This window comes from Lathamus discolor, chromosome Z (assembly GCF_037157495.1).
Source record: "Lathamus discolor isolate bLatDis1 chromosome Z, bLatDis1.hap1, whole genome shotgun sequence".
Classification (NCBI taxonomy): Eukaryota; Metazoa; Chordata; class Aves; order Psittaciformes; family Psittacidae; genus Lathamus; species Lathamus discolor.
Genome location: NC_088909.1, coordinates 85,323,954 through 85,337,191, shown reverse-complemented (window position 1 = coordinate 85,337,191; position 13,238 = coordinate 85,323,954). Strand labels below are relative to the sequence as shown.

Genomic DNA, 13,238 nt, shown 5'->3' with positions numbered 1-13,238 from the left:
GCTATCACTGAACATACTATTTTCACATTATCTTCTCGTTTGATCCAACAGTTCCCTCTGACACTAGTGAGAAAATCCTAACAGACAAGCTTCAGATGAAACACACCTAGTTAAGCTGTCTTAATACCACTAATTCCAGTTTTCTTTCACTGCAGCTGTTGAGGTTCCTCTGAATTTTTCTACTCTCAGATTTAGATGCTAAATTCATTCTTTGCCCATCTCTGAATTGACCCTGTCATGCTAGAAATTGCTGTGACTTTGAAATTAAGTTAATCCTAGCACATTGAACCATGCTATGCACTATTCAATCCTATGCAGCCTTTATAATCATTCTAATTTTCAGGATTGCCATGAAAGTGCATTTCAAATCGCAAAGTAAAAAAATATACTTCACCAAAGCTTTAAATTGCCCACACAATAATATACATTAGTCATCTTATTTTATATCAAACCTGTTCATTTTGGCTACATGTTTTATTGCCTGAATGTTAATCTCTCATTTGTCTAGTCCTTCTTCTGACTCAAAGCAGGTAAGTGCATGAATATAGCTAACTTTTCATTAATGCTGAATTAAAACAAAAATAACCAAAGTAGATATACCTACATTAATAATAGATGCATCCAACTCAGGAAATCAAAGCACATGGTGCTAAGAATTAATTAATAAAACTAGGCTTCTAGTAAAGGTATGTGTATAATATTAAAGCTAACAGTTATTATTTCTCCTGGGTTTAACAAACCATTAACTCTCCTTATCGTAACTATATTCTAGTACTGTGTAAACGTCTTTCCTTCTAAATGGCAGGAAATATTTCTTATTTTGCTTCATCTATACACTGGCTTTTGCCATTTTCATTCCAGTGAAATGAAATGGTGGGAAAAGAGAAATTATACACAAAAACCCCAAAAGCCAAAAACTAAACCAGAACAATAACCAAACCAACTTTCCACTGGTTTCAGTAAAAAACACTGAATTATACCTAACCTCATCAGGACCAGGTTACCAAAATTAATAAGGGCCTGAAACTCACACGCCTTCTGAAGTGCTGAGAAGAGACCTGGTCAACCTCACCTAGCACACAGCAGAAAGGAAAAAGGGAACTTCTGTTGCTAATGGTCCCACATCTTTTTTCTGTTTTCCCATTTACAGTCAATGAAATAGATTAACTAATCCAATGTCAGAAAGAAGAATAACAGATCAGAATAATCCTCTATATGGTGCCAATACACCTGCAGGTGGTGGTGATACTAAACAAGCTTTTTAGTTACATATTTACAATAGTGCCAGAGGCACTGTTATAATGACTAATTGGAAAATTGTTTAGATGACTGTATCTATCAGCTCATGATCTCTGTTTATCAAGACTTGCTACTGGCAACTTCAGAACCAACCTTGAAAATTGCCCTGAATTCTAGTGAATTTGGAAAACACTTGCGTTCTGTGAAAAAGAGAGGTCTGACAAATGCCAGAAAAAAGCAATATAGAGCACAATAGACAGTCAGGGATCACATGGGGTATGTTCATCCATATTCCCTCAACTTCATATGAGGCTCTCGAATGCTAACCAGTATACAGAAAATAAATTAATGAAGAAATTTGCAAATGGGCCACCTTTGTCTATCCTTGAGAACACAGACCTTTTTTAACACTATGGATGTAAAGCCAGTGTCACTTTATACCATTTTCTTAATTTCCCTACTTTAGATTACTCTCCCAGCTTTCTACAATCCCCCCCAAAGTCATACAAAAACATCCATCTGACTGATAAATGGGTTTATGTGAGTTTTGAAGACACTTTGTCCATCATCTGTTTATCCTGGGAAAAGCACACTTATTAAGAAAAACTAGAATAACTTGACATATGCTATGTATCATTAAAAACTCTTAGGTTTTTTCTCACTAGCTGGAACAAAGACTGATAGATGTTGGGTGAAAACATCATTAGTTTAAGAGAGCCAGGGAACAACATTTTACACTAGTGGTAGCGAAGTGCCCATCTAGAGTATTGATGAAATCCATGGATAAAAGACATAAGAAGAAATTTACTTAGCTGTAACAAAGGGCTATTAAATTATGTTTATTCCATGTCTTAATGAAGTTCATTAACACTTTACTGTGAAAATATTTACTTTTCTTGCTGAGGAGCTGATATGTCCTCTCTTTCTATTCATAGCTCAACATTAGATGAAAAACGCAAAAATCAAAGCTAAAAATACACAAATAAAGAAGATAATATTTCTATAAATGAAAGCTTGCAGATCATAACTTAATTCCATTGCAGAATTAACCAAACAGGGCTTTGGAAGAGTGTGCACTGTCATATATAAAATGTTTGGTTTAAACAACTTCATTTGACACATTGATTTAAAAAATGATGTAGCAACAGCCAGAGATCCCATGGCATTTGAGAGAGGGAAGAAAAAGTGGTGGAGGCAGCCAAATTAAAGGTGTGAAACTACCATGGTCCTCAGCCTTTCCTTTGGGAGGAATTTCTTTCTTTTGGCACTTCTATAAAATTATAAATTTGTGTGACGTAAATGGTAAAATCACTGATCTGGGGTGGGATAGGTAGAGCCAGAAAATAATCTGCAGTACATAAAAAACAGCCCAGTGATTTTCAATTATTTTAGACACAATCAATCTCTGAGACAGATGTTTGAAGATAATGACATGCACATAATTACTCAGTTTTAATTCTGTGTGCAAATAAAGGGTATATGCATACTTGGACATGGTGGTAATGCATGTCCGTAAGCAGTCAAATGTACAAGTATCTACTGGCTACTCCCACCATCTTCACAAGTACACACATTATCCCAATTCCATGCTGTATTTTTCATCATTTAAATAAAAGCAAGTTTCCCAATATCCACTGAACTCACTTAATTCAGCTGAAGAATTATAGCTTAAACCTTGAAGGAGTGTTATATTCTGGCGATAAATATGAGGCACTAGAACAGGCTGCCCAAAGAAATGGTTAATGCTCCATCCCTGGCAGTGTTCAAGGCCGGGTTGGACAGAGCCTTAGGTGACATGGTTTACTGTGAGGCATCCCTGCACATGACAGGGGGCTTGGAACTAGACAATCTGAAGGTCCTTTCCAACCCTAACTATTCTATGACTCTATGTTTCTGTGATTCTATGATTTTACATCTTGCTCAAAATATTACCTACTACTTTATTAGTTATACATGTACTGATTGATCTCTGACATGTTCCAAGTTATACAGGTATAGTTAGGTCCATTTAACTAAAAAAAAAGAAAAAAGTGAGAGGTACTACATTACTTACAAAGCTTTCAAAAAATGATTTGGTTAAAACAGTGTTTGACTGTGTTAAACATGAATACAAACAGCATGACTCTGAGCTATGGACTGCATTGCAATCATTTCATGTTGTCTCACATTGTGTTCCTCAGGTTAAAACTGCATGACTGAAACTGAGTATTGAGCTAGCGAAATATTATGTTTAGCCCAAGGAGCTAAACGGTGAACCTCTTAAAAACTAAGAGTGAACATGTAAGTTAATGGTGTCTGGTAGCTTGTTTTCCTCAGTAAAGCTGCATGCAAAAGCACCACGAAAGAGTAAAGACATTTGACATGGTGGTACTGTTTTCCGTGTTGGCAAAGCTTCAGTAAGGTGGTTTGGGAACAACATCCTCAGAAAAGGAGGGCAGCTATGACCACCTTACTGGCTTATAATGGGAGCTTGCGACAGTGCCGAAGACTGAATACACAACATTTCATTAATGGTTCAAACCTGTACTCCCAGTTCCTGTCTTGTGACAAGCCCATGACATTTCATGTGATACAGGTTTAGTCCAGTTCATAGCAGACAAAGATTACACTGCATATTCTCTCAACTCTCCTCGTTTTCCCCCCAGAAAAGAGAAGCAAACATAATCAACATATCCACTGATCCACATAATGTAGGTTCTAATAACGGAAAAAGATATTTCTTCTAATTTTTCTCACTCAAACAGTTGGTTTTGGAAGGCAAGCAGAAAAAGCACTGCAGTAGGTGTACTTTAATAATGTCATTGCAAGGGAACAGAGCTATAGCAGAGGTGAGCAGCGCGCATGAAGTCATTTGTATTTCTAGCATCTCCTTCTGAAGAAAGAAGACATTAATCCTACAGACTAGTTTTCACCTTGCTCTGCAATATTTAGCGCACATTTCAGTGACTGTGGCTCTATTTCTAAATTTTTCTAGCATTGCTAAAGATTTATTACTACTATTAACTGCAAGTGCAATGGAGTTTCACTGCTATTTCAGTGAGACTCCTCACACTCAAAGGCCTGCTATGGTTTCAGTAAGTATTCTTAACCTAGATGCATTTCTTGTGAATACAGTAATTCTCAGAGCCATATGCAAGTGCCTTACATTTTGAAATCTGTGTTCTCTTCAATAAAATTCATACCACTGCCAAGAGCCCACATTAAAAAATTAGTTCTGAATCTCTTCCTCTAACCCTGAAGTCTAAAATCATTTTAAGAAAAGAACTTCCGCATGATTTCCACAATAAAAACATGAATCTTGCCATGGAATTTTTAACTTTATAGAAGCACATCTACCAGCTGCACACAACAGTAAAAGGTAAGAGTGGCAGAGGCTGGTTTTCTTTTATTTTACGTCACTTGTGGTCTATTATGTCATCACAAATCTGGTACCCTGCTAATAGCTGGAATATAACAATCTCACCTGTATCTGCTGAGCTGTAGTAATAATGAACAATAAAAGAGAACAGTATTGTATAGCAATACATAAATATCTACTCACAGCAGCAGAAGGAATTTTACTCAGTGCTGTGTAAGGTCAGCTTTGTGACAATCGACTCAAACTCAGACCTTTAAATAAGTAGTGTCATGTGTTCTGCATGGTAATATATGGAAGCACCATGCTGTTGAAACTATTACTGAAATCAAGTAGATGAGAGAAAACCATGATGCCTGAAGCAGATTTTCTTTAGAAATAAAGTCTTAAATGACTGAATTTTAAGAAGAAATGCGAAACAGAAAGTCTGCTGCTCAGCATTATACTTCCTGAGTTTTCAGTCTTTGAATTCTGGACTTGGCCCTGAAGTTGGAATTTCAGTTAACCTACAGGTGTAACATAACGTAGAATAAACAAGGCTGATTAAAAATGGTTTCATGTATTCACAAAAATGAATAATCATAATTGATCAGTAAGATAAAGATATTTAGTTTTCATGGTCTTTTTTCAAGCTTTAACAATACATTCATTTACAATTTGCAAAAAGATTATTTATATTTTTAATAAAATGTTTGCTTCACCATCAATTAGCAAAACCAAAAACTTTAGCATCCATATTAAATCATAGTCCTCAAAAGAGATTAGCAATCCCAAAACAACTTCTCCTCCCCTCCAGATCATGATGTGTTTAGGCATCTGGCCTGCACAGAGAACTTTCAGCTACTTAGTAAGTGGAAAAACGACGCACTGAACAGCAAAGAAAGATCAATATAAAATTTTATTTAAGATTGTTTTAGTTTGAACACCTACAAGAGAAGTCTCTCTAAAATGGAAATTAGTTGCTTCAGCAACGGATTACATGAAGGAAACCTATCCAAATGCGCGAAATGGAAACCACAGTCTGAGAATAACAATTTGATTCCAGATTTGTTCATATATTTATGCCTCTAAAAAAGTATGCAAGATGTCTAGTGATGTAGAAGGTGCCTAGACATGTTGGAGAATCCCACTAGGCGATTAGATGCCTGAATATTTATGAAATGGCCCTCTCAGACTCAGGTTCTGCAATCCTTTATTCACTGACATTTTGTCACACTCTCATAGATTTCTCCCAGATGCAGAGACAATCCATATAGGCTCAGGAGAAGAGTGATGGACTTGGCAGTCCTGGGGAAATGGTTGGACCTGGTAATCTTAAAGGTCTTTTCCAACCATAGCTGATCCTATGTGGCCTCACTGCGGTAACAAAGGAAAATAATCACTTCCCTCTAGGTACTGGTCGCTCTTGCCAGTGCAGCCCCGGCTGTGGTTAACTTCCATTGTTGCAAGGCATTGGTGACCCATCAGCTCATTTCTTAGTAGTAGCCCTATATACTCTTCTGCAGAGCTGTTGCTGCCTAGCAACACCTTCAGAAAACCCTTTGGTTTCCTAAGTAAGATGTTGCTATTCACATTCACAATAACTGCACCAGCAGACCAGTGACATATCACGATACTTGAGTTTTCTAGATGGAAGAAACAATCTGTATGGCTCATCAACTACAGATACCTTTTACAAGGAAATTGTCTCGTTAAATAAAAGAAAAATAAGCAACAGGTAGGCTCTATGAATATTATCACTTGTTTTTAATTATCTCAAGTTCCCCAGTAAATGATCATGGCACGGTATACGAGAAATCAGTTTTTTACAACTGAATCAATGAGTGCTTTTCAATGACAAATTAACATGTTCTTAGTGTGTTTCTGAACAGTCTAGAAAATAGCCTGGAGAATAAATACTGTGTATGTAGACCAGTTCCAGCCTATAACACCTAGGGCTGGTCCCATGACTTCAGTATTTTAACAACACTAAAGCCCTCTGGATTATGGAATTATAACTATGAAAAAAAAAATTATGCCTGTCTGAAAGACCCCACTTAGAATGTAATTATAATGCGAAATCACAATGGCAAAATAATTGAAAAGCATGGCTGTGAGAGCCTAGTTATGGTACCATGAAAGTTCTTTCACTAAGCATTCACTGTCATTGTGGATATTTTATATCACTGGAATGAAGGTTATGCTGTCTGGAAAGGCTCTATACCTACATTTGTTACAAATCATAAGTACATCAATATACTGACAAATTGCAGCCTATGATATATTTATGTTAGCAAAAGTCAAGTAACATTATTTTTGTGAAATTACTGACAAAACCACTACAAGCTGCAATACCTTCAATACACGTTTGGAAAGAAACTGCTTATCTCTGTTCTTTCCTGATTTTGTATGCTGATCTTTTTTAGCATAGAATTACTTGTTTGTTAACACAGCACAGAGTCTAGTGTTACGTTATTACAAAAGAAAGATACAGGGATATGCATTACAATTTCTGTATTTTAGGCATGAGAATACATTGCTTGCTTGCTCACCTAGGCCTTCCAGAGTCATTTCCTTTATTTTGTCAGGAAGTAGCATTTACACATACACACACATCTATGTGGTATTTAACAGCTTACTGAATTTTAGTTAGACATTGATGGAGTCACCTCAATATACCTCAGGACATCATCATAAGAAGTTTAATAATAGGGAAATCCTTAATGCTCTTCTTGACATGGGTCAGACCTAAACAGGTGGCTACGAATCTTCATGGCAGCCTCATGGCGTCTTAGTGTCAACACTTCTCACACCCAGTTCCAGATATCTCCATAGTACTTACCACAACTGTTTGAATGAAACACTAAGAAAATGTATTTTCCCCAAAATTTCAGTTCTATATAGTGATGTAACAAAGGAAAACCATTATAGCCACGTTCTCCACACTAGCAACTTGACAGGAGAAGCCAGGAATATTAATGTGTTCAGAATATCTTAATTGTGAAAACATTCATTTCCCAGTCCAACATTTAATGTAAACGGAAGGAACTGCATATGTGGATAAATTAGCTACTGAATGTGTAAGCATCATGAAGCTGCCTCTTAATGTTGCATAACCTTGTTCTTTTCCATAACTCCATAAAAACTAATTGCAGAGAGATGTGGTCACTGCACTTACATTGTTATTGTTCTGGAAAACAATGATAACTTTGACCATTCAACTTGTTGGGAGTGTGTGTGCGGAAAACAAACTGTGTTATTAGTAAAAAAAAAAAACAAAAAAACAACAAAATAAATTAAAGGAGTTGAGATCCATCAATTTTTTTTCCCCAGCAATAAAGAGGACTTATAAAAAGTGATCATTAGAGTTTAAAGATATCCTCAGCTGCAAGTACTGAGTAGCAGAGTCACACTGAAAGAAAGTTGGGCTTATACTAATTTTATAAAATATATTCTATGTTACTATTTGCACTGACATATTAACATTTTTCTAGTGCTACCTTTTGGAGTTGTTTTGGTTTCTCTTCTTTCTCTCTACTCTTTGAGTAGAGCTCAATAATAGCTATATATAGACATGTTTATGCACTTTCTTTAAGAAGTAGATTGGAAAACTCAAAGGTCGAAGCACGACAAATACAATGTCTGTAAATTTCTGTAAACAAGCAGTACCAAATATGCTATTTGTATGCAGCCTCTTTAACAACAAAAGCTTAGATAGTTTATTTTCTTGCATTAGAAGGTTAACCACTGCACTGTACAAATAGAGTAGTTAATTTCTAACAACCAATGACCAAATGGCAATGAATGACTCAAAGGACTCAGCCATCTGATAACTCGGCTCCCTTTTCCAGTCATGATCCTCTCACATGGAGGGAGGTTTAGAGATATAAATGAGGGTAACTACAGTCCCCATTATTGAAACCTATAGAGCCAAAAAGCTTATATCAATATGTCAGAATACAACCTGTCATGGCCTTAATGATCTGCCCGGAAAGCTTCTGCGTTACTTAAATAGCACAAATAGCTTTGTGTTATCTAAAATTCTGAATCTAATATTGATGCATTTGGTATCTTAGTGTCCTTCTAATTGATAGTGAGCAAGGAAATAAAATCTGGAGACTGACTTAAGTTTAAATCAGTTATGTTAAAATGAGACTGTTGCAACAGAACCATGCACTGTAAGGATGCAGTAAACAAACAGTACATCTGCTAGAAGACAAAGGTTCCTAAATATTTTATGAGAACCCTCCTTTTCTATAATAGCTTGGGTCCTTCAGGCTTAAGCTGCTAATCTACACACATATACTCCATTTTCTGCCACCTCCAAAGCCCCCATGCTGCTACCTCCTGTCATCCTCAGGGAACGATTTCTACACCCTTTCTCCATAGCCCTGAACCATGAGATCTTTGTTTTATCTGCTGCACCTGAGTATGCCCAGGGAGAGCAAGCACAGACCTGCTCACAGCGCTGCTGCTCTCACCAAGTCACACAAGGCTGCCTCAGCCTGCCTCTTTGCCGCACTGCGGGAGAGAATAGACAACAGGATGAGACACAGCCCATCCTCATCAACTGAACAGACAAAAAAAGGATACCTATGATCTTCTTCAGCCATTTGGCCTACTGATTCTGTGTCCCCCTAATCAAAATAAACATTATACTTTATGGATGGCCAGAGAGCAGTCATTGGGATAAAACAAGTAAAAGACAAAAAGAAGAAAAAGGCTAGACAGCATTTTCCCTGAATTTCTTACATTTCCCAGACTGCATTCCACTTTGCCTTTGGGATGTCTCCCATGCAGTATGTTTCAGGACAGTTGTATCATCTTCTCATTATTATGCCTGTATAAATCCAGCTGAACTCCAATACTCTGACAGTGGTTTGGTTTTTGGGGTTTTTTGGGTGGGGGTTTATTGTTGGTTGGGGTTTTTTTGTTTTCTTGTTTGTTTTTTGTTTCATTTTGGTTTTTAATTAGTTCATCTGCATGTCTACTCTTGTGTATGAGAACAAAATGTATCCTTCTGCTCTTCAGTTTTAGTGTGAAGACTTCCATTTTGGCAATTTATTTATACTTACTGAAAAAAAAGCCTAAAAAAGAAACTTATAATCTTCATTAAATCCATACAGCTGTTCATTCACTTTATGGATCATATATATTCAATACAAATACATTTTTATATCAGCATTGGTGTTGACAAATACATATTTAAGCATGCTGTAAGCAACACTTTTAATAGCACAAAGACAGAGCAAGGACTTTACTCACCAAGCCATCCTGATCCAGAATTGGGTATACACATATCTGTCTCAGCACTGGGCAACACAAATCCAACTACAAAAACTTCAACCCCATCAGCCATCAGGGCCATTCCTAACACAAAGAAGAGGGCCCACTGGAAACGACCATGGCCACATTCTTGTATTATCAGTTCATACTGCTGTGCTAGCTCTTCTTCATCAGCTTTTCTCTCTGTTTCCAGTTCATGACGATCCTTATATTCATCACGCATAGGCTGACCTAAGGCTACCATGCCATCTTTAACCCCCATGCTGGGGACTCCTTGATACTCCCCTTCATAAATTTCATCATCTTCATCATGCCCTTCAGTTGCTTCACTTGATCCTTCATCATCGTTAGCCTCAACACCATAATTTCCTCCTTGCACATAGTAATCATCATCATCTTCCTCATCCTGGAATCGATTGTAGGACCTCTGTGTGTAGCCATCCTGAGCCTTTTCAACAGCTTTATTCACTTTTTTCACTGCTTGCCTCTTCACTTCTTTGGCAATATCTTTTGCCCCTTTCATTAATGAAGTTCTATCTCGGTATGTTTCCTCCATCTTGTATCAAAGAAGGACTACTGTTATGCTGGTGCTATGCTGCTGTGGGACCTGTTGAATACCGTGTAGAACACCTACTGTGTGTTGGACATCAGTGGAAAAGGCCCAAGTACATGTGAAGCCGTAATGTTCAACCTGCAAAATAGGAGAGAAAAAAGTTAACATTTTGCTCCTTAGTTGCTTTTTCACACTGATACAGTACCATACCAATCTTCATTTAAACACACAACACTACAGTTCAGGCCTTCAAATGTACAGACGTGGATTTTCCTCAGAGATACAAATATCCCAGGTTACAAGGAAAATACTCTCAAGAAAAAGCTAACATCCTTACTGTTTCTCAAAACAAAATGTATCACACTCTAGTCCTAGATACCAGGTTTTATTTGGAAATAAAACAAGTGATTCCATGCACCATATGTCATATCAACTCTGTCTGCAATGTCCTTACCCATTTGATCTGCTCACTACGTTTTGAACTGCCCACTATGTAATTAAACACTGCTTTTCTCTCAATGAGTTACCATGAAATAGCTGTCCTCTGTCCAGCCTCCCACTTACATAAATCTTGTAGGGAGTTAATATTCCGAAAATCCGTACTAGTCTCTCAAACTGACTGAGCTTGGCCAATGCGTTCACAGTGCATTCATACTGAGTCTTAGCAACATGTATTTCTATGCTAAAAGATTCAGCACAGGGAGCTGGGTGGATGGAAGTGGTGGGACTTCCACACTTCAGAGTTTTCCAATATTCCCCTGTCCATAGTGACAGTAGAGGCAGCCTGGAGGAACTGTATATAAAAAGCTAATTCACCCCAGAGTGTGTTAGTCTGGCACGAGGTCAAGCCAATCTACTTGCAGGAAAGCACCAAGACATTTTATCCCCATTCTCCTGCTGCACTTTTCCATCTCTCCCTTCATGCAACCCCAGGATCAGAAATACAGGCAAAATGAGTCAGGAGAAGCTTGCTTATTTGACTGAAGACTAATTATTCTCATCTTTTCCATGAAGTTTTCAGGCATATTAGCATGGCTGTTTGCTCATCATACATCTGCATGGTCGCTAGGGGTAGTAGAAGGAAATGGCAGCAGCTTGCAGGCAGATGGAGGGGAGAAATGCACGATCCTTCTTTGGCAGCCATCCATAGTTATAACAGCTGAAATCAATTACAAGACTGCACCATTACTCATGTGTCAAAAGTTAAGAGGGGGGTGAATCTGGGTATTGCAACAGGACTGCAGAAGCCTCACCTCTGGGACAAAGCAGGCTAAAATCTCTTTAGCAGTGCTTCCAAGAAAACAGTGCCTGCTTCCAGCTTGGGGAAAGGTTATTTTTAAACATGACCATTTTAATGAGCATAACCTCAGAAAAAGCTGCTGTGGTACAACTAGGGAAGCAGTGAGGTGTAATGCAGGAGTAAGAACAAATGGATGGAAACTTCTGAAGAAAATCCTATTCCCTTTGCTAAAGTAGTATGAACTGCCCACCCTGAACTCCGTGGGAGAAGACCAGGGTAGTGGTTTAAGAAGCTGTCCTTTACTTATTCAGCTGTAAACACTGTTTCAGAAGTATATTCCAGACATCAGTTTTAAGACTGATACTGTTTTGAGTGATAGGAAGAATCACAGACAGCATTGGATAAATTAAGGACATGATGTACTTCTGACTAAAAAAGAACAAGCCCTAAAATCACACAGACATGCAGGTAATACGAATTAAGAAGCTAAAAGACATTTCCCTGGCTTATTTGGTAATGACTATAGAAAATCACCTATAGTGGAAAATGTATGTATTTTTAGTTCTTTCTTCTGTATTACACTCTGACTGCTTCTCAAAGAAATCAAATGTGATGGCACTACTCAGCTATTCAGTGTAAACTGAAGCATTTACTAGAAGAGAAATGCAGCCTTAAAAAAACCCAGAATGTAATATTTATGGCTGAAAACTGTAGCCTGATCTTAGGTACATAATGATCGTTCTAAGTAGGTCATCCTGATGAATCTTTAATGCTAAGGCAGATTCTCTAACTACACCTTTTCAGTTTTCACAGCGCTTCTTAGAAGTTATTCTTCGTGTACTGAATTAAGCATCAGATCCCTACTGTTACCTGTGTGTTAATACCAGGCCTACTATCTGTTATTAAACATAGTACTTTCTACAAGTACTTTACTACAAGTACTTTCAAGTAGCTAATGATTGCCTAACAGGGACTTCTGATTATGATGTGTTCCTAGATATTGACCATTTTAGATTTTTATATTATTCTAGAGTATGCATGCACCCTATTTCACCTAAACTCTGAATTTCTCCAATTCTTACTTGTTTGTTTTGTTTGGGGTTTTGTTTGGTTGGTTGGTTGGTTTTGGTTTTCCTCAGTGAGTACAGTCTTCTACTAAAGATTTTCAGTTGTCAAATGCCATTTTACTGTAGGGTATGTCCATGGAAGACAGCAGGAGTCTGAATGCCAGCATAAGAGTATAAAGTCTGAATGCCAACGCTGGCAAAACCATGTGTTGCTTTCCTATAGTACACCTAGCTCATGAGTACAGCAGACTCTAAATACACAGATTTGCAAAACCAACCGAGCTTACACTGTAGTTAATGATATACCAGGTATGGCAATAGGAATTATACCTGCTCAAACTCATCAACAGGATAACTCTGCCAGCAAAAACCAGCACATAGAACATGTCAAATTTCTGTTTGGGCAGAGTATGAAATCAAAAATTTATCTTGCCTAAGACTACCTACTTTGAACACTGTTTTTTAAACAGCTTTGCTTTCTTAGGAAACTTAAATCCCTGCCTTAGGAGTGATAAGTAC

General features: G+C 37.5%; 1 protein-coding gene across 1 annotated transcript in view; it reads right to left on the bottom strand.

Annotated features, from left to right (window-relative positions):
- SV2C (synaptic vesicle glycoprotein 2C) overlaps positions 1–10,415 on the bottom strand; it is a 76,701-nt gene extending 66,286 nt beyond the window's left edge. The window contains exon 1 of the mRNA XM_065662067.1: positions 9,839–10,415. Coding sequence (XP_065518139.1) covers positions 9,839–10,415 — 577 coding nt within the window. The remainder of the gene's footprint in view (positions 1–9,838) is intronic.
- Between the last annotated feature and the right edge of the window lie 2,823 nt (positions 10,416–13,238).